General features: G+C 38.8%; 1 protein-coding gene across 1 annotated transcript; it reads left to right on the top strand.

Moving 5' to 3' along the window:
* The first annotated feature begins 3106 nt into the window (after positions 1–3106).
* LOC131427997 (serine-rich adhesin for platelets-like) lies at positions 3107–21079 on the top strand. Its single transcript, XM_058591634.1, has 5 exons — positions 3107–4129; positions 15339–15537; positions 16612–16825; positions 16890–17763; positions 17836–21079. Exons 1-5 carry the CDS (start codon positions 4012–4014, stop codon positions 19914–19916), a joined length of 3486 nt encoding a protein of 1161 aa, XP_058447617.1. The 5' UTR covers positions 3107–4011; the 3' UTR covers positions 19917–21079.
* Positions 21080–23267: the final 2188 nt, after the last annotated feature.

Genomic DNA, 23267 nt, shown 5'->3' with positions numbered 1-23267 from the left:
GTTCGAGTATCGGGGATAAACTCGAGTCCCTTCGAAACTCGCAGAGGGCTACGGCAAGGTGATGGCCTTTCGTGTCTGCTATTCAACATTGCTTTGGAGGGTGTGATAAGAAGCGCTAGGATAGACACGAGTGGCACGATTTTCAGAAAGTCCGTCCAGCTACTTGGTTTCGCTGATGATATTGATATTATAGCACGCAACTTTGAGAAGATGGAAGATACGTACATCGGACTAAAAGCTGAGGCCAAGCGGATCGGACTAGACATCAAGACAAAGTACATGAAAGGCAGGGGCTCGAGAGAAGATAACGTCAGCCACCCATTACGAGTTCTGATTGGTGGTGATGAAATCGAAATGGTCGACGAGTTCGTGTACTTGGGCTCACTGGTGACTGCCGATAATGACACCAGCAGAGAAATTCAGAGACGCATACGGTCAGAAAATCGTGTTTACTTTGGACTGCGCAGGGCGCTTCGATCGAGCAAAATTCGACGTTGTATGAAGTTAACTATCTACAAAACGCTGATTAGACCGGTTATCCTCTACGGGCACGAGTCCTGGACAATGCTTGCGTCAAAACGGCCAAGGTCGGGCGGTTACGGTGGGCCGGACATGTTGTTAGAATGTCGGAGAACAACCCGGTTAAAATGATTCTCGATAATGATCCGAACGGTATAAGAAGAAAAGGCGCGCAGCGGGCAAGATGGATCGATCAAATTGAGGACGACCTGCGGACCCGAGGCTGGCCGCCGAACAGCCATGAACCGAGTTGAATGGAGACGCCTCCTGTATACAGCAGAGACCCGCGTGGTCTACGACTGAAAGAGTAAGAGTAAGTACCTTCAGTTGCTTACTATCTTCAGAAAACTTTCTTCTTTAACAATACGAACAATTTGATTTGTGCATCCTGTGCAGGTGCAAATCACTTTTAACTTTGTCTGAGCTCAAACGTATTTATGAAAGCTCAGAAGGTATTGTGAGAGATTAGGGGTTTAAAGATAGTTTGCGCGTGATTTAGTGATTTAGGATTTTAATGAAAACAATTAGCGAGTTAGTAAAAGTTTTGAATGGATTAGAAGGTTACCCGCTTGTACACGGCGGGCAGATTTACTCCCAGACGGCTGGCTATGTCTGCCACACATTTTTGGCGGAATTTTGCCAGAATTCCGGCAAAAGTCTAGCAATGCGGTTATCAACGGTTCTGTTTCTGTCGGATTTTTGCCATACCAGATTGTCAGAACCGGTTTGAATCGGTTTTACATTATTAGCGTCTTGGTTTTATTTTTTCAATAAAAAGTACATACGAAAGGCAATATGTTATTGCTTTTCATATATACTATCTATGGAAAATGTTAACATTACTTTCTCACTACCAGACATACATATTTCAATCTCATTTACCTCGTCTCAAGATTTGTTTTTTTTTGTATGTACATGCGGGATTGTCGAACATCAAATGAAGTCGAATAAAAAATAGAAAAAAAGAAGGAAAAGAGAAATAAACAAGATACGTACGGCGAGATAATGACGCAATTTCGCATGGAGAATTTTGACAGCAGCCGGAATGCAGCCAGTCTTCTGACGGTTGCCAGAATTCCTCACAAGCGGGTAGCGGGCTTAGGAAAACTGATAAGGGATTGTAAGCCATTAGTTAAGATTGTTTCGGAAATAATTTAAAATTATAAAACTTGTTCAGTTTTTGGAGTCAACAAGAAGCAGGCAAAAAAATTATGATTATTTATTTCGATAATTTGATTCGGGTATCGATCTCCACACATCAGTTGTATAGTGGTTTTCAGCTGAACATAGAATGCGACGGAATCGTCGCAGGATAGCGAAATAATGAGCGTCAGAACCACTGATGCCAGGTTTGAAGATTGGTATGTAAATTTGCAATTTCGTTTGTTAGCAGACTTTGCAATTAAGCCGACTTTTTTGCAGATTTTTGAATTTTTTATAAACAATTGTCCATTTCAATGACTTTTGCTATTACTGTAGGGTTTTCGTTTGGTTTTTTCGTCATACTTCTAAATATTGATGTCGCATAGGACCATTTCTAATACGCAGACGCCTAAAATTTCACCTGGCATCGCTGCCAGAAAATTAGACAGTTGTTTTAACCCCTTCGCTGTCTGTTGTATTGAAATTAACTAGCATTAGAGCCAAAAAAGAAATTAATCGGCTGTTGGATTGAGGCCAATTGCATTTTCAACTGGTAAAATTCCTTAGCGACAATTGTTATTTCATTGTTCATCGAAAGCATCAACAAATGTATATCTGTCAAAGAGGACCAACTTTTTAGAGTAGACAAATAGCACAATCGAATAAAGCACGAGGTTTTGAAAACCAAGGGGTCGGTTAATACGAAATATAAATGAAAATGGAACATACTAAGCACAAAATAACCATTATGTACGATTCAGACGATCCGTCTTCTTTTGTCACAGTCAATCTCCGTCACCGGCACCGTCAACATTAATTACATGCATTCTTATGGAGCCATTCACACGTAACGTCACCGTCACGGAACGTCTTGACGGACGGAGCGTGTGAACGTTCCGGTAAAGAAAGTATTAAACTAATTTTGACGGAAGCTGACGTTCCGGTGGCGGTGACGGAAGGAGGCGGATCGTCTGAATCGTACATTATGTCAAATAAATAGCAAACGCTTAAAAAATCCGTGCATACGCATTATCAATATGAATTCATTATGACTGAAGTTTTCTTAATAATAAATAAAAAATTAGTCATTGTAACGGTCAATTTAAAAAATATTTTTTTCTGGCTTGAGGTCTCGAAGAGGTTGAAACGATGCGAATGACAGTTTCGAGATCTTTGCGGCATTTTGTCGCTATCTTATCGCATCGCAATCTTTTCTAGCCGACAGTGAAAATCACTATAAATAAACAGAATTAAGAAAATAATTATAAAATTACTACTTTTCTGGTGACGTGTACGTGTCATATATTTTTCACCAGGAATAGTTTTGACAATTGAAATTTCCCCCCTTTTGACAGCTACGGAAAAGAAATAGGTATATTCGTGAGAACAGAAGGGTAAATGAGAGAGAAGCAATTTTCCACCGCGTACTCAATGCACTCGCTGTCATTTCCATGCCGTCCAAGAAGTTTCTCGCTGCAATCCGCGCGAGTCATCGTCATTGTCGTTTGGATTTATGGTGTTTATGAGTGAAAAGAAAATTTGTGCTTTTTGTGCCAATTAGTGCTACCATCGGGGTCAAAAGGACGGGGAGTTTCCGGATGGATCCGCTGCCGAAGAGTTTTCTCCGTACGATGTGACGGAGGTGTGTTGTGCAAAGATTTTGCAGGATTTCGTCATTCCGGATTTACCGTCCGCAGCAAAAGAAAGATGGTCGACAAGAATTGAAACGCATATTCACCTATTTCGTGTCATCGCGAACCGTGTTTTTTGATCATTGCGGATCCTCGTGCCGTTTGTTAGGAAAAAGATTTTCCAGTATTTTACGGTGATTGCCAGCGAAAATAAGCATGACTCATACGAAAAGTTGATTGGTAATGGCTTAGAATGTGTGATTATCGGGAAGGATCTCGCACCAATACGGTTTAGTTTATTATAAACCTTTCACTTGGAGCGAAATTAAATCAAACTGATTAAAAGTCATTTTGTGCAATGTGAAAAATATGTCCTTCAAAATTTTCGAACAGCTAAACTCGTGGCCAATTAAAATTTTCACTCGTGTCACTTTTCTCTTTCGCTAAAAAAAATACTTTGCCTCTTTGCTACTAAATGTGCGAGAGAGTGGTGAGAAAAAGGAGAGAAGAAATATCAAAATAAAGTAAAATCAAAACACCTTCCAACGGAATAACCGTCTTTGAACGGTGAATACAGAGGGGGGCAAAAGAAACGACATCAAATTTCGTCATAACGGCCGAACGGCGACAGAAATAATCTGTCCTGCGGAAGTAAGGTCATCTGACCTGTGAACCGGTTTTTGAGAAGTGTTAGTGAACTGTGGTGAAGTTGGTCAAAATGTGGAGCCCCTCGTACGAAATCATCGTGGAAACGCTAACCGGATCGGAATTCGAGGTCACCGTTAGCGACCGGGACACTGTCGGTTACATCAAGTCGAAGATCCAGAAATATGAAGGTAAGATTTTATTCTATGCTGTAGATGTTTGAATCACGCAAATGAACTGTAATGCGAAGAATTCCTGGCATCGGTCAAAAAAGTTATTCAAACGAGCAACGCATGAAACATTTTAAGTACTATCAAATGTGGCGCCGGCGTAAACAAAACTGACTCACAAAAATTTCCCTTTGTTCGAACCTGATAGGATGTAGACTATAGCAATTATATAGGCCAAGTAGAGACGCAAATGTTTCTATCACTGCGAAACCACCACCCGGTATTAATGGGACAATGCACGGAATGTCACCTTCTGTTCCACATGTACGTAGAAAGAGGCAAACAGCGAAACTTTTGCTGACCATCGATTGTGGTTTGTATGTTAATGATCGTTCGATATTTTCGAAGAAATCTCATTTCAATAGAATCACTGTTAGGTAATTTAATTTCTATTAGCCAGTCATTGGCTGCGTTAATTTAGATTGGAAGATTAATTTAAAGTGGTGGTTTTGCTCATTCATTATGCCAAAACATATCCCTCGGTAGCTGAGGATGCTAAATGCATTATATGCTGGTTCCTAAACGCTACTAGAGTAGCATAAATCTATATGCATAGATTTATGCTACTCTAGTAGCGTTCAGCGAAGAAGTTGAACGTGCATGCGAATGTTGATTAGTTCATAAATCAGTATTTAAACATTTAGTTAATTGCAGTATGGCTATACAATACATATTTATGAGTTTCTCAGCACGAAGCCGGTTATCAAATACCAGCTGATCATCCCACTGAGCAACCGGTTGTTGCAAGTGTGGGTGGGTTTGGGTATAATGTCGGGCGACGGTAATTTCCACACTCCAGTGGCTATTTTCATTATCACTGACGCCGATGGTTTTCCGATGTTTGCAGAGGTGCCACCGAGTGAATCGAAAATTATCACCAACCTACAACAAGGCGGTAGCAACAAGTAGAACGCAAATAGGCAGTGCCGTTTTTGTATCACATGACGTCTAGCCAGTAGCAAAGAACACAGCTGCTGCTTTGGCAAATAAATATTCCTGAAATATCTCCTCAGTCAGTGAAGTAAAGACGAGACGAAATTAACTTCACGAACTGTGTCCCACAGAGCTGAGGACTGCAAATTACATTGATTAGCTTCTTGTGATTGCAAGTTGTTATCTCTACTCAGACTAACCGCGTAGCGCTCACCACTCCATTCAACGCAAATGGTCTGATTTGTTCAGTCGATAGCGAAATGATGCGGCTGTGTGTGCTGCAGTATCAGTGTCTGTTCAAGGTCAACAGACGACGTGTGAGGCCCGATTTTCAGCAGGCCGGGTATATCTGGAGCAGGTGAATTTAGCTTCGAGTTAAATTTGTGCTCGTCTCATGAAAGTTGAAAGTATTAGCCTCGTGAGCATAGTAAGGATTTCGAAAAAAAATTGATGTTTTAGTAATGTATTGATTATTGGACAATAACTTCAACATGTTATAATATTCTGTTTTTTGTTTATGAAATGACCCGATTTTCTATACTATTCGTTAATTAGTATTTTTTCCGGATTCGTATGCTTAACTATGCATAACTGAATTTTGCATAGAAACTAAGGATTCTAGGAAAAAAAACAGTCTATAAAATCTTATAGAGCGGATATACAATATGTAAACAGGCACCATTCTAATGACTACTAAGCAAAATAAATAATTCCATTTGATTTCGATAATTTTGAATATCCATTTGTGTAATAATTGAAGCATATAAATAGGGAGTAGAAATTAATTCGGTCTGATTTTTTAAGTTGAAAAATGCATTTATTTCTAAATAAAAAGAATTTGAAGATTAATCAAAGATCGTCCATCGCTTGTTACTACTTTTTCCCACCTCAAGGCAATTTTAGAATTCCATTTCGATAAAACGTCTCGTCTTTTGGGGTGATCAAAGTTTGGAGCCAATTTTCGATTTCTGCGAAAGAAGATTACCTGTCAGATCGTGCTGCATCCGTCGGAACGGATCACGAGAATACGTTGGTTGCGATTTCAATCGTACAGAAATCGCTTATTGATTCACTTCCAATTATTCTGCAATTTACTTCTGTATTTGACTCGGATCTTCATCGAGTAAAGCCTCCAATTGTTTGTCTTACAATTTTTTTTATTGTCCAGAGCAATCATTCCCTACATGATTTAACAGTTGGAGCATTATCACCATAAACATCCACAAGCGTTTGATGCACTTCAGTTGCACTTTTCTTCCAATTAGAACAGCAAACTGAAATTTTCCGCAATTGCTGCTTAGTTAACACAAAATTGCTCATAATTACAACGGTGAAAAACAAGGTTATTTAAAAAAAACCCTTTTTAATCTACCTAGTGGTGTAATGACGCCTTTATCATATTACTTATATTTTCAAAAAAGTGGTGAGTTCTGCCAAGATTTTTTTCGAACTTGACTAAAATCAACAACTTTCTTTGGTATGAACTACTATCACCTTTTCCATTTGTGAACAGTTATGTGAAGTTAATATAGATTTAAATGCGGCAACCCTGCACGTTATACAGAACTAAACAAAGTACACTGTGTGCTAGGCGGTAATGTTTTCTTTTTCCGTACCAGCACGTACCGATTTTGCATCATTTTGTATGACAGTGTGAAAGTTTTGATACTCTCATTGCCCTGTAATTTCGGAACCGGAAGTCGAATCTGGATGAAATTGCACAGTATCTTTTGAAACAGTGAGAGCTTTAATTTGAATCATGGTTTGTGAAAATCGGTTTAACCGTTGCTGAGAAATCGAAGTGTTGTCTATTACCGGTGCGTCCGAAAGCGAAAACCGGGGACTAGTAGTTCCAATCTAGATTTATATATCCACTAACTAACAAGGTCTGTCAACTAGATGAATTTACCAGTAAATTTGATAAAAATTGCACCTCGTTTTACCATCACTTTTGAAAAAATCCTCATGAAATTGAAAATTTTTCACTTATCGTGCTGTAATACCGGAACCAAAAGTCGGATCTGGATCCACTTTTCGGGAACTTTTCAAAGAATTTCAAGACCTTTCGTTTGCATCCTAGTTTGTAAAAATCGGTTAAGACAGTTCCGAGAAATTTCTCATAGATTTGCACATATTACCTTGTAATTCCGGAATCGGAAGTCGGATAAATATCAAATTCAATAGCAAGCTATGGAACCATAAGACCATTTGCTTGAATCTAAGTTTGTTAAAATCGGTCACGCCATCTCTGAGAAAAGTGAGTGACAGTTTTTATCATAATTTTGTTGTACCATTCACCCTGTAATTCCGGAACCGGAAGTCGGAACGGGTTGAAATAAGACCATAAGACTTTTCATTTGAATCTGAGCTTGGGAAAATCGGTTCAACGGTTCTGTGAGAAAATCTAGTGACTCTAAAGGAAACATTGTAATTTTTTTTTTAATAAAGTGCCGTTATGTTATGTTTCAGAAGAGCCAGTCGTGGCAGCCGAACGGTTTTGTTAAATCTGATATGTGAGGGAGAGTGTTCGGTTACCGGCACCCGTTCATTTTAAGCTCATAACTTATGCCTTACTGCACATCATGCGGACATCTATACATCAATGGACAGCTAAAGTCCCTAGCTAACAACTGATTGAGAAACTAAGTTGATTCCTTTGATTAAAAAAACTTTATTATCAATTTAGTAAAGTGATAAATTTTGGCCATTTCAAAAATGGTATTCGGCTACCGGCACCCCAAGAAATTTCGGAAAAATATAAGTAAAGAATGCAATTATTCAAAGGAAAACCGGAATTTATTCTTTTCGGAGGCGTTTTGGACAAAAGTCTTCATTGTCTGATGGTGACTTCGCCTTGGCTCTCTTGGCAGATGATTTGGATGGTGGCGCCTTTGGTGTTGATTTGGCCGGTCTTCTACGTTTTTTCTTAGCCGGAGCATCTGCTGTATTAGCAGCTAGATGTTTGGCCAAAATTTTGGCTTGCTTTGTCTCGACAGCAGCCTGCAGATCACTGACAATTTTTCTCGATTTGTCGAAAAAATGGGGTGCCGGTAACTGAAATCGGTATCTTTGGTTGCGAAAATTTTGATAGCATCCGGTATTAAATCACGAAATAGATCGATTTCACCTCATAAATATTCACCTTTCCGAATGATGCTTTTCAATTTATGATACTATAAAAAAAGTCAGAAAAAATATTTGTGTTGATTTTCACGCAATTAAAATTTGTTTTGAACGCAGAAAAAAGTACAAGCGTCTGTTTGCTTCGCTATTCGGCACAAAAAGATCGTGCTATTATTACACACACATGACATTTATCGGAATGACGCTATTTGCTTTCTGTCAAAAGTTACGGTGGGGTGCCGGCAACCGAACACCTTCCCCTACATGTAATGATTTTAAATTGAATTTCATTACATGAGAAATTAAGTTTTTTTTTTGTCTGATATGACATTGTTAATATTTGTTTTATGGTTTCCATCAAAATCAGAGCTTGCAAGCGTATGACCATATGACAATTTGTTGTACCGTGGCCGAAGCCCTGGCAATGACGATATTGTGTTAGGTTCGCTGTACCATCATGCCGTTTATAATTTTGCCGCAGTACTGTGATGTTCATGTTCACTTCCGGAAGGAACGACATCGGGATATGGTGTTATCCCCTCAAACATTTGTTTAAAAGAAATCAACTTTGAGAATTTGAGATTTCCGAAATCGATTTTTATGCCAAATGTTTCAGAAATGCATGACACGTCGAAAAAAATCAAAAAATTGCTAAGTGTCATAGAGCAGTTCGGTTTTACATCTCATCCAAGTCAGTTGATAAAACAAAACCGCTTACGTTCGGGACAGAAGAAACCAAGTACAGTATTGTGTAGTGAACAATAGACCTCGAAATGAGTGAACCAAACGAACAAAAGCTACCGCCGACACGGAAGAATACAATTGTTGTTGACTTCAGGCAGTGCAAAATTCGACCTTCGATACGAGAACTTGAAGGTTTGCTTAAGGAGCAAATGCATCTTGACATTAAACGTGTGCATTTACTTCAATGCAATAAGACGAATAATGTTGTTTACATCCAGTTTTATAAAAAGTTGGATGCAATTCAATTCGCAAAAGACAATAACAATGTGCACTATGTGGAGCACGAGAATATTAAGTACAACATTCCAATATATATGGATGATAGTGCTATAGAAGTGCGTGTGCATGACCTTCACTCAAGCGTCACCGATTCTTATATTCGCAAAACTATGTCCCAATACGGAGAGATTATCTCTATCGAAAAAGAAAAGTGGAAGAACTTTTCCCCCGGTATTCTAAATGGCGTACGTTTATTACGCATACACTTGAAGAAGCCTATACCTTCTTATGTGATTTTCGGTCAAGATACAAGAATTCCGTGCAAATCACTTGTTACCTATGACAATCAGATGGTCACATGTCAATATTGCCAAAAAGCTGTTCACTACGGTAAGCCATGTGATAAACTGGACAAGGTGACAACTACACCAAAGGACAACGGTGCTTCCTTCACACAAACCCCAAGCAACCCCAGTACACCTGTGACAGCCGCCTTCAACGAAACCATCAGTATCATCTATAGAACAAAGTACACCGGCTGCAGTTAACAACTTACCCTCCAACCAACCAGCAATTGCAACCAATATACAACAAGGTACATCTACAGCAACTAGCAACGAAAAGAAGACGGAAATCGACAACAATACCATCGATGCGGCAATGGATGACGAGACGAACCACGAACGAAGTGCCCCTCAATCCTCGCAGGAGGGAAATGGAAGCTCCTCTTCTCTTCCCCTAGAAAAAGGGTGACGAGATCCAACTAAAAAAAATTATTTAAAAAATCGGCTCAATCGGCCACGAAAAATTCGCATAAAAAACCTGCATAATTTCAGAAATCCGCGTAACTTCGGAGATCCGTATAAAAAATTCACTTAAAAACTGCATAAAAAGCACGTAAAAAGACCTCAGTACATGTACTCGATTAACGTATTAGCGTACGTTGTCACGAGCATGAACTTAGCGATGCATAACGCAAATAGGTGAATAATTAGTTGCTAATTAGTTACGGTAGTTTTGAATTTGTTGCTCAATTTATTTTTCATGTTTTTGTGTACTTCGGTAAGTTCATATGAAGCTATCGTAACTAATTAGCAAAAAACTATTCGCTGGGCTTTGTTTTGTGTTGAATCATATTTGGAAGTGGGGCTTCGCTAACTTCATATGAACTTAGCTAAAAAAAAAATTAAAAAGATTGAGCAACAAATTCAAAATTACCGTACCTAATTAGTAACAAATTATTCACCTATTTGCGTTATCATCAGCGAGAGGTGCCTCGCTAAGTTCATGCTCATTACGTTGTCCCCAACAGCAAAATCATACGATATACAATATACATTTTAAGTAAAATAATAATACTGTTGAAAATCGCAATTGAAAATTTAATTGTGCGCATTATCTCGTGACAAAATTTACGGGTTGGGCGCTGATTATGTGGTTGATGTTGGCTGTAACAGTTCGTTGTAGGTAAAAACAAAAGGTTGAGGAATGAATATTCGCTTATTTTTCAATATAATGAAATAACGATAAACTTTTGGATGCGATTTTTTTTTATTAAACTTATGTTGTGTCGTCGAATAGAATACAAGAATTCGGCGCTTTGCACGTCGAGCGAATCTGTCAAGAGTTTCATCGACAAAACCGCTTCGTCGTTACAACAGAGACAACAATTTGTTCTCTCCGCCGCATACAAGCTCTCATAGAGCTTGAAATTCCATTTCTTTTTGAATTATGTGCATTAAAAAAAACGTAACACAGCGACAAGAACTCGGTGCATAATGGCTTGAGTTCAGAGCGCCACGACAAAGGGATATAAAAAGATTGTTTGACCAGCAAGCGCAAGCAGCTTAGGGTGAATTTGTGGATAAGCTGTGGACAAAATCGCTCATTATTTTATATTCGGTAGCATCCGACATGCTGTCATCGAAATAATATCTAAAAATAATTGAATACGGATGGGGATGTAGTTAATTCCTTCCATTTGATCGGTTGAGCAGTGCACGAGGTACACATGAAGACGAGATGCCACTGATATTCAATGATACCATTGCAGACGAATTGCCACATTCAAAATGGCGACGAGTGATGCGGATGGGTTGAGCTCACCACCACCATATGAAATAGTGATAAAACAAAAATTTCAATGATGGTGAGGACATTTATTCCACAGTTTAAAATTTTAACTCGAAGCCAACATGTGAAAAGTGCATGTAGTACGATAGGCCCTTTCGAAAGTTACAGAAAATAAAACTCATTACTAGGGTTTGAAGTATCGAATTTAAGCATATAGTATATAATTTTGTAGATTGGGTTTCCTTCTACGAGATCGTATCCGATTTTAGTGAACTAGCAAGTTATAGAATAGAGCAATAAGCATCATATTTTATAATATTCGCAACGGTATACCGTACGATACGCCCTAATTACAAATTGGTACCGAATTGTTCTGATCTGTTGCTTAGTATTTTTTTTAAAGAAACTCACGTTTCATGATATCGATAACTCCTCTAGAATGCATTAATTTCGGATTACAATTTATCTAATATTTTTCCCATTATGCGACAAAGAATGTGGCCTTGAGCAATCGTGATTACTTTTTTTCATTTGTTCTGCCGATGATGAATATGATATTGTTATATCGAAGGTAAGGTTTTCAATTAATCAGCATTTTTGTGGTGATTAAATGATAACACTGATATTTTTAAGCTGGAAGCAAAATTTGTTGGAGTCTAGAATTGATGATTGAAGTGTTCGTGTTGATGTTTACACGTGTGTTTTGACGGATTTAAACTAGATGACGATGTAACATTGTAGTTTTTGTATCCAACTTCTGGTGAAAGCAGTGTCGGTTGACTTTATATTCATGCAATTGTCAATTTTTTGTTAAACATGGAAGATTCTAGTTTGAAAAAATGTCGAATTTTTGGTTATCAAAACGTCATTTGAGAGAAGCTCTCCTTTTTTTGCTTTCACTATACATAGAAGCAGTTGGAAGTCATCGAATGTTTTGTAAGGCATATGGGAAACATTCCCTATCAGTAAAAACATGAAAGTCCAAAAGTGACAATTTTGAAATGAAAGATGAAGAGAGTGTCAAGATCATAAAACTTCCAAGATCAAAATATAAAAGCTTTCGCAAGTGCGCGTGCAATTATTATAAGTAACTCAGCAAGCCACTATCTTGCACCTTAAAATCATGAGAATGGTTCAAGTTATTGAGAGCTGTTTACGAATTGAAGGAAGGATATGGTGAGAGTTGTGCTTTTTGTAGTTGTGAATTAGGTTTCGTACATCGTATTGTGACTGTGGATAGAAAATCGGTCTCGTATGACAATCTCAAACAGCGAAAGTAAGTTTGGTCACGCTGCTCAACATCCCCATTACATTGATGGAAGGTTGACAATCCGAACAAAAAATCAGGGAAACTCTACCGTCGGTTATTGATGCTTTTGAACCGAAAGGCGAAAGGCACAAAAAGTTGTCTTGCTCCACGAGAATGCGCGACCACACATAGCATGAGTATCTAAAACTACCTCTAAAGTCTGAAATGGGAACAAGCTTGAATTTCTATCTGTATTTTTTATACAAATCAAAATTTCGATAATCTCGAAAAAATTGAAAAGTTTCGAAAGTTCACTGAAGAAAAGTTTACTACTGATTTTTTGCAAACACAACTCTCACTGAAACTGATCTCACATAGTAAAAAATCAGGTGTGAAAAGTTCGCCGATGAACAAGAACTGAATCTTTCTGGAAATTTTCAGTGCGTGTACGGTGATTGAAATGGAAAAGAATGCTAATTTTTCAGCTCTTGCAATTTGATGCTTTGTTGATAAGTGGATCAATTAAGGTGATGTATTCGGAATTTTTTCAGTTATACCGTGGTGGTGGAGTAATATCATCAATAAAAACAGCAAGTGCTGTGATTAAGAATAGTTATAATGATAATAAAAACATTATTTAAAAAAATTAACCACAATGCTATGCAGTTGAATAAAAAATACTACCATATTTAGTTTCAATATCATACGCAGAAATAACAGGAGCGCAGGTTATCGCTACGCCAATTCAAACGCGCCGCTCATACGCTGCGCCTGCTGTGTGCTCGAGACATTCAAAATTCTGCACTTCTGTTATTTCTATGAATCAAATTCACGCTAAATAGCGTTTTAAAAAAAATATTGATGTTCATACTAACCCCCACATGTATCGAAAATATCGCAGTCATTATCTCTCAGTTGCGAATTTATTCAGTAAATATGATTTTCCCAACACTGTAAAGGATCACCTGAAATCATAATTTTCTAGGGAAGAGGATAATGACATTATCCAAAATGACACAACAGTCTTAGAAAGTGGTGTACAGCACTTTGAATGAAATTCGTGTTGGGAATTTTCCGTAGTAAGAATTTTGTTTCGGGGGAAAACCCCTTAAAACCTACATGTAAACCCAATATTTATATTTGAATTCAGGTCATGATTTTATTCGGATTCGGATTATCCAATCAAACTGAGACAGTTGTTTTGAGGATTGAAAATGAATTCTATAAGCCAACAAGGTAAATGTAATTTTTAGCAAAATAACATTTTTGACTTGATGACTCATTCGAAGAAAGGACGTTCTATAAATTGATGCTAAGTTGACCTTTGCTTAGGGAATTGATCCCAAAAAAGCATTCAGAAAATCAAGGACTTTCGGAGAATTCTATTGAGTTTGGATTTTTCATTATAATTAAGAAAATTTATTTTTCTTAATGAATGTTAATGAATTATAAAGTGCGCGTAAATTTTCCCATGTATTTTCTTCAAATCGTTATAACTCAGAAACGATGTCATTTATAGTGAGTTTGCCTTGCTTCACAATGGTTTCAATTCGCTAGATGCCGAAGGAATAGTGGTATAAAGGCCGTAACCAACAAGCCGCATAAAAGGATCAATTTTCTTCGAATTTCTACAAGCTTAAGTTTGTTTGAAAGTTACTGTTGAGCCATTGATCAAGTTCGAAGATCTCGAATAGTCATCTCTGGCTCCGGAGATACAATGGTATAAGTGATATTAACCGGCAAACCGCATTTTTTCGCATTTTGCTCAATTTTCTTCTAAATACTTCAATAGATTTCGAAAATCACAGACAACTTTAAAAGCTTACTCACCTTACCTAGCAGCTATAGCCTTGGGGTGTCAAGCGGGCGTCTCCAACTAACTCGGCCCATGGCTACTCGTCGCCAGCCACTCAAGGCACGGATAGTTTGAAGATCGTCCTCCATTTGATCGATTCACCTTGCTCGCTGTGCTCTGCTTGCTCCAACCGATTCAGATTCAAGAACCATTCTCACTGGATTGTCGTCCGGCATCCTAATGATTTATTCAGTACGATGTATATTTCTGTCATCTTCTCAAAATTACGAATCATTATACCAATATCGTCAGCTAAGGCAAAAAGCTCTTCGCTCTTAGAATCTCACCTTTCACAGCAATATTGAGCGAAAGCCCATCACCTTGTCATAGCCCTCTCTGATATTCGAATAAACTCGAGAGCTTCCCAGATATTCGAACGTAGCACATCACTGTAGCAATCGTTGCTTAGGTTTTCAATGTTTCCGTATCCGACAAATTGCACCTTTTCTATCTGCAATCGATTTTCTCTGAGAGGGTTTAGTGATCAAAGCCATTATTGATTATTGCTGATATTTTCGGTTCTGCGAATGCTACCGAATAAGCGATTCTAGCGTTGAGGTATGTTTTTGCGAATAACTGGAATCATTCCGAAAGGAATCGATCTAAATTCGCGCCAAAAATTATCTTCATGAAACAAATTTTTTATAAGATTATGTGAATGGCAATAGAATGCATTATCTCATTACCAGATGGATAGAGAATAGCTTTTTTTTGCAAAAGGAATGCAGGGTTTACTGTAGTGTGCAGTTTTTCACACAATTGACATGATAGCTGATTCTGGTAGATTATCAGCGGTTCACAAGGAAACCTTCCGCCTTGACTAAATGTCATGTAAGACGGAATCACCTTACACCGCGACCCTGTTTACTGAATAATTTCGACGTCCACATACAGCAGAAAATTCCCTATTCAATAGTCACACATATGTAAAAAATTCCATTTCGAAGTATTATAACGACTTGTTTGTTTTCTAGGCATCCCGGTCAATCAGCAACACCTGCTATACAACCACAAGGAGTTGAACGACGCCATGGAGCTGAAGGACATTCCCCTAGTGAACGGTTCCCGGTTGAAGCTGGTGCTAGGCATGAAGGGTGGTCCGATATCCTCCAAACGGGTCGTCACTATTTCCGACTACGAAAATTGGTTCGACATGAGCGACGTTCTGGCAAGGTAAGCTACCAACTTAGTGCTTCGGGTACGTGTAGATTTCAGAAGAATCCGAACCACATCTACTATTAGGAAGTCTGTTTCGATACGAAAGTTGTTAGCACAATCTATTCTAGGCTTGTCTGTTATAGAAAGTTAAAGGCGAACTGAAGAAAAATGATTGATTTAATTAAATACTGAATTCAAGTTTAAATCAACAATAGTCAACGAGTCTTTGTTACACACGACCGAGCTCGTCCACTTGCACCTAACGAAAGATTACCATTAGATCGCAAAACTTATAATTACAACAGTGCTAATTAACACAGTAGTGTTTAATAAATTCCTTTCCAGATGAATGGAAATCAATGATTAGTCAGCTACTAATAGTGACTGTGCGTCATACATCACGATGCGATGCGAAGCATGTTATTCTTAGAAAACTTTATAAAGAGATTGCATTTCCTCCAATAATTGATTGTGAATTTTGTTCAAGGGATAAATTCAATAAACTTCTTGAGAATTAGATTGGAAAGTCTATGGGAAAACAAATGCATCTGTTTTTTTTTAAATAAGATTTCATCTCGATTTTGACGGATCCGGTATTGCGTCAACGTTGAACCCAACTGCACTAGAACCAATATTTCTTCATTCTATTCGTTGCTCTAACTCTGCCACTTGATCGTGTATATTCGTACCGAATCACATGGAAGATCATTGGCAAAGATATCAGTTTAGAAGCTCTCACCAGAGCCAGTAACGTGATGTGTTGATTGATTTTTATTGTATCTCTCCCATACCTAAACTGATTCGTGTAATGTGGAATGTGGCTAATGCATGTGATTGGTCGTGCGCCATACTTTCCATTTATTTACTTTCCAGTTTCAACCAGATAAGCATCTGACGGTGGTCTTACGCATAAGCTTTGTACTTGTTTATTTTTTGTTCACTTTAATTCCGGGATCACTGTGATGTTAAGCTCGTGATCAGCAAATGTTTTGACTGAAGTACTATTGCTACTGAAACGGGAAAAGCGAGTGCGAAAAATATCAATGACAAACATTGTGATAATGAAAAATGTTCCTTCTTTTTTTGCAGGCAAGATGCCGCTAGCTTAAAAGCACCTGGTCTGAAGTTACTGGTCAACAAGAAAAACATTCACCGTTTGATGAAGGTTCGTGCCGAAAAAGCTTCCGACAATGTCAAAGGAACGGTGTCGCGAACCGTCGGCAACCAAAGCGAAGGAGACGTCGATAGTGAAGAGGTTAAGCGGGAAACTCAGAAGGAGCGCGATGACAAAGTTACTGCTGAGGTATGAGCATGAGCCGAAATCGTTGATCTTCCTTAACTAACAAAAAAATAAATTCCCATTCCAGAAACTAACTCAAATCAAGACAAAACTGAACATGAAGAAAAAACGACTGAGCGGCACGAGTTATCCGACTCCACCGGAATCCATAATAAAGGAAGAGCGAGCTCCCATTCTACGTCCCACCTATTCGGCTGGTCCGGTAGGTTCGGCGGTTCCCCATCTTTCCCGGCCTGTATCTCAAACGACCAATTTGGCATCATCCCGAAGAGAAACACTGCTACCACATATCACCTCCTACCATCATAACATGCACAATGCCGTCTCACATCAGACAGAACTGGACCGTCACTCACAAATCCGTGAAAATCTACAGCGAAATCGTTCCTTCAAAACCATCAGTGCTAAAAATCTAAACGTATCCGCCCACGATATGACTGTCCACGATTCGAGCAGGCTCGAAAGATCGCTTTCGTTTCACAGTAACGGAATTCTCAACCGGATGGATTCAGATCCCACGGGCTGCAGTCGCAGTGCGTACAGCCAATCACAGCATCAGCTATCGTCGGCTTCGTTGCATGACATCATTGAGCTTCTGAAGTATAATCCATCCAAGCTTCGAACAATTTCGCACGATGCTCTGAACAAGATGATATCGAAGAAAACTCAACACCACGCATCGGCCAAACTCTTGGACAACAGCTCGCTCAAAAACATTGACGAGTTTCTTCGGGATTATGACATAACAATGGCCAATCATCGGATGAAAACGGCATCGGCTGCGACCACAATGGCCGGAGAATGTTCGAACCTGTTGACTGAGGGTGTGTTCAACAAAGAGACAGGCTTTGGTCCGGCAGAACTAGCATTCGATAAGAGCACCACCAGCACGGCAGGGCGTGATAAAACGTTCCGAACACTGTATAAATCTACGTCCGATGGTAAGTTTGCGAACTACCTACGATTAAAAATCGATTGTTAAATTCCGATGGTTTACGTTTCCGTTATTTCAGATAATACTTCTTACGAGCTACCGAAACTGTTGATTCGTGAGGATTCCCCGGTAGAATCATTTCATAGTTCCTACCCGCAGCTGGAGACTGTCGCTTTGCGCGGTGAGTCACCGAAGAACTTCAACTCGATTGCTAAGTTGCAGAACGCCGACAACGCGGAGATTCCGGAAGCACCGGCCGCACTAGCCCCGGGTGGCCTAACGAAAACGAACAGCGAACAGACAAAGTTGGCATCAAGTTCCTTATTGCAGCTGTACGAACATCCACCGTCAGCGACTGCAACGACGGCTGGTACGGCAGCAGCTTCCATTGGCAGCATAGGAAGCGGAGCCTCGAATGGTGGTACCTGGGCTCCTCACTACGGTGGTGTCGGACATCATCACCATCACCACTCCGATCTTGGTATCAACGAGCTGGAGCTGAAGTTCATCAACAACGGACTGATGGAGAAGGGCAACAGTAGTGGTTCCGTGTTCAAACTGCCGGCGGTTTCGAACTTGGAAATCAATCACTGGAATGCCATGTCCAACGATTCGGTAAATAACTATGCTCGATCTGGGGATGACAAAGAAAAAGAAGAAGAAGAGCAGGTCTCCAATTCTCGCACATCCAATGGGTTTATCCATAGCAATTTGTCGATTTCCTCGGACGAGGACGACTTGTTTAGCATATCGGATCTGATCTACAAAAATCAGGCCAATAAGTCGAAGTCCATTGATTTGAATGAATTTCGCAAAACATTCGGTAGTAGTCCCACACTGCTGAACAATTTTGGAGGGACCAATTGCAATTTAGTGCCGCAATTGTCACGGTTGGATGCCATACCTTCGCAGTACCGAAGGGGTTATACCAATCTCAACGATGCGGGTCTGTCTAGCTCGACTTCCGAGCTTGAGTGTGTAAACGCTACCACCAAAAAGAAGACTGGAAGTGGTGAAAATGGAGAGTTGTCACCACTGCTAAAACATAGAAACAATGACCACGTTGCGTACGTTAGAAGTTACGAAAACTTAAACCGCTACAAAGGGTTTTCAATGAAGAATGGAGATTCAGGTGATATTTTACGGTGTCAACAGGGTGCAGGGCAACTCTTGCCTGGTATTAGTAATTTAGATAGTATCGCTGATTCTGATTTGAACAGTAGCAGTGAGAACGGTTCGAATCTGATTGACGACAGTTTCACTGGTTTCGAGTATAGGTTTTCAAGACTAAGTTGCTCCGGCGGTAATATTCAACATAGTGCGGGTTGTAATAGTAGTAATGTTACCAGTAACAACACTCAAACTAGCAGTAATAGTAGTAGTAGTAGTAGTAGTAGCAGTAGTAGTAGTAGCGGTAGTAGTCAGCACAATAGCAGTTGTCATAGTGGTAGCGGGGTTAGTAATCAAAGGATACCATCCTTAAACGATCTGTTACTGCACGGCCATCCTGCATTCAATAATACCTCTTCGCCATACAACAACAGTTCACACCCTAGTGCTAACTACTACTTTCCATCGGACGAAAGTTTGTTCAATATAGACTCCTTTTTTGATGATTTTGTCGAAATCGATACCAGTGATATTTTCGATAGTGCAGAATACATCAACATCGGAGGTAGTCGCAATTCAAACTCTTCCACTTCGAAAATCCTACCGAAATCAAACAACTCTAGCCTGTTGTTGCCGGAAATAATTCAACAGGATGAACTGCTCTTGAAAACTCAGTCCAGTTTCCCGGAAGCCGATGATTTGCTCATGGATGGGGTACCAATCCGTCAAATCGACGGTGGGGGGGATTCTTCCCTCGGTGGCGGTGTGGAGACGGAGCTACCACCGCTCATTCGGCTTTCCGTTCCTGAGCAACCAACCACCATCCATCATTCGGTCGAACCACTCAAATCGAAGAAACTGCGCTGTGCCCAGTGCAATAAAAAGCTGGGTGTCATTATGATTATGAAGTGTCATTGTGAGAAAATTTTCTGTGCCCAGCACCGTTACGCCGAGGCACACAACTGTTCCTATGATTTCAAACTGGAGGGTAAGAAAATACTAGAGCGCGAAAATCCAATGGTGGTAGCCCATAAATTACCCAAAATTTGAATTATCGTCGAAAAAAAATTAGAAGGACAGTTTCTTTCGGGAACGGAGAAATGAAAGTTTAGTTTGGAATTTTTACAGCCTGATTTAGACAGTATACATTGATGGAAGTCAAATGTAGTGTAAATATAATCATTTTTTTCCTGTAGTTGATTTTGTTTCTTATTATCATAGTATCTATACATATAATGGCGTTGCTAGTAAAGTGATTGTGTGGCGTATTTAAGTTCCACAGTCTAGTAACACCTTGAGCAGTTCCACGTAATGGTCGAATCAGTTATAGTTTTAATTCTGTCATTATTGAAAAATTTAGACTTTACGCACCACACATTTCACTACAGCAACTAGGTACTCATAGGAATGGTTTCGCCTTATATCGCTAGAGTGCTATCAGCTGAGAATAGAAATAGAAGGACATCATTCTATAATATATTGATGCTCGTTTGTAAGAATTGAATCGGAACAGTTACTAAATGATAAAGACAGTTGAAATAAAACCGAGGAAAAAAAGTTTAGCTAGATATTCTATAAATTTCATGAATCCCATATTTAATGTTGACAACAACGTAAAAATTGAATTGAGGACATCATTCACCAGAAGATCAGTGCGCTTCAGTGCGAGGATGAAAAAAAAACAACACAAACCAAAGCTTGATTTACAAAATCAAATAGACACACAAACACTGAACTACATCGGAATGTGAACTAGTAGACAGCCTGTCCAGAAACAGTACTAATTACCACACAGCCCTCAACATCGGTACGTAATACAAATTCTAAGGGGCAAGCTGGTACAGAGAAGGAAATATTTTTATACTTGCGCAGATTGTTTTCCCTTTATTTATATTTCTAATGGTGGATTTTCAAGTAGTTTCCTATTACCAATATAACCCACATAGTGAGTATACTAGCAGTAACGTAAACAATGATTATAATGCATGTAATAGTACCGATTGTAACCTGGAGTAACGATAATCCTATTACACAATTACCATTTAATCAAATACCACTGGTAAACACGCTACTAGTGTCGCATATATATGGCGTAAGTTCAGAGCTAATAGACGTTTATTCTTTGCAAACATAATAATTTATTACTTATTAAAAATCGTAAAAAATAAAAATCCAATAAAAAAAATTCGGGGAAACTCACAAGTAACCAGATTGTAAACAAGTTTCTCGAACGGTCGATGATGACATCATGTATCGGACCTTCGATCTGGAGCCTTTCAACTTGCATCACTCAGTGGGAAAACAGATTTGAAAAATGGACTAGACTGGATTGATGAATATTTAAAAAAAAACAGAGCTTATAATTTGCGGAAATGTTACCCAAAGGACAAAACTCGAGTCCACAACTTTTTGTCTTCCGAAAAAAAATGTTCATCCAAGTGATAATGCACAACTCAGAAAACAAGTAAAAAAGGAACATGTTCAGACTTCGCACGGTCGGAGTGTGATTTAATTTTCAGTCCCTATGCTGTTAGTCTAAACGGGGAACGGAATTGCCGTGATGGGTAAGACCATCGTCTTCATGCAGTCTACCAGGACTTGATTGCTAATTCCGCCCATTAGGGTCAGAAAGTGAGAAATAAATAGAGGATATATCATACGGTTAAAATCTATACATACGATTAAAAAACACTTTGAACGAACCAATCTTTCGTGTGACCGAAACTCCACTAAAGCTGAAGTTCGCAACAGCCTGTTTCTCTTGCGGTTACACAAAACATATAATAGTTTTGATTGATCGGAAAGTGAATATTTCTGAGCTAGTAAATGTCACAAGAACTAAGACAGCGCGCCATAATTTGTGGCGAGATTATGCAGATGAAAATTATCCTATCACTGAATGCATGCTGACCCCGGATGAAAAAACACAAACGTGAGCGCACTTCGGAAGCGTTTTTGGATAGCATATGCGGAATCGACGTCGGTTGGTAGCTATTACACCAATCAGGAACCACTATTACACATCAAAGAACAGAATAAGTAGTCTGAAGGTTTAAGGGGCGGGTAGGGTCTAACAATTAAGAAAAATCATTTATTTTTTCTTTGTATTTTCTTATAGTAGAACATTTCAAGAATGTTTCGTCAAATTTTCAAGTCTATCGGAACAACACTCTGGAAACTACGGGCCGGCAATAGCTCAGCCCGTAGGCCCAAGACTTCTGCTTTTATTGGTTTGAAAAAAAATGACAAAACATTCTTCAAATGTTTTATTATAGAAAAATACAATTGAAAAAATTGATTTTTCGAAAGTGTTAGACCCCACCCTTATGAACCTCAAACGCGTTTGTTTTTTCTCGGAAACACGTTATAAAAGTCCAAGTCCATGGTTGTTGAACTACTTCGCCAATTATTTTCAAATTTTGAAATATTTCAAATTTTGTTTTGTATTCCAAAAAAAATGGAAAAATGTTGATTAGACCGTAAAAAGTGATCGTGTACCTCAAACCGGAATTCACATCAATTTCTCAGAAACAGCTGGACCGATTTTCAAAAACTTAGATTCAAATGGAAGAGTCCCTGAAGTCTTTTTTTTTACGCGGGGGATACGTATCGCGTAAAAAAACAGCATTACTTTGAGTTAGCCCGACGGTTAACGTTAATTTTTACCCTACTTTCATGAATAGCAATAATAATTTGGGGTTAATTCAGGAGAATTTGAAAAAAATATCAAGTCGAGTCTGTCCCATATGGAAAGTACTCGCATTAAAAATCACGTTTTAGTACACGGAACGACCGAAATCAGCATTTTCGCGAAAAATTTAGTTGATTTGCTGATTTTAGTTAGTTATTTTTTGAGACAACTAAAAAAATCTTACTTTTGCTAATTTAGAGTTTTTATTCTCATTCCCTTAATAATAATAAAATATTTGTTGAAATGACTATTTTTTTTAGTTGAATTCACAAATTAAACGTGCTGCCATTTCTTAGCTTAGGCACATTTCATTTCCATTCAACTAATTTTTTAGTTGAATTAAAGAAATAAAATGTTGTTTTCAACCAATATGAATGGTTGAATTGGCTTCTGCAATCTGCAGCTATATGGCGCCCTGTCACCGAAACGGTAACACCGTAATGACTACTAGCCACTAGATGGCACACTACTGCCGAAAAAATTTCAGACGCGGTTGTCTTTTCTATATTGGCAGGTATAGATACGATGTTGTATTTAAGAAAAAGACATAAACGAAACATAAACAACTTTTTGAATTTTTTTCTTCTAAATCACTGTTTTCTTCATTCTCACTGAAAACTTTTAGCACTCGGAAAACAAAAACCGAATACAAGTAGTACACCGGACGGCGCAGCTCGGAAGGTTTGAAGATACAAAAAAACTTCATCACA

Source organism: Malaya genurostris, chromosome 2 (genome assembly GCF_030247185.1).
Source record: "Malaya genurostris strain Urasoe2022 chromosome 2, Malgen_1.1, whole genome shotgun sequence".
In the NCBI taxonomy this organism is placed as follows: Eukaryota; Metazoa; Arthropoda; class Insecta; order Diptera; family Culicidae; genus Malaya; species Malaya genurostris.
The sequence above is the reverse complement of the archived record's forward strand: the minus strand, read 5'-3'. Positions and strand labels throughout refer to the sequence as shown.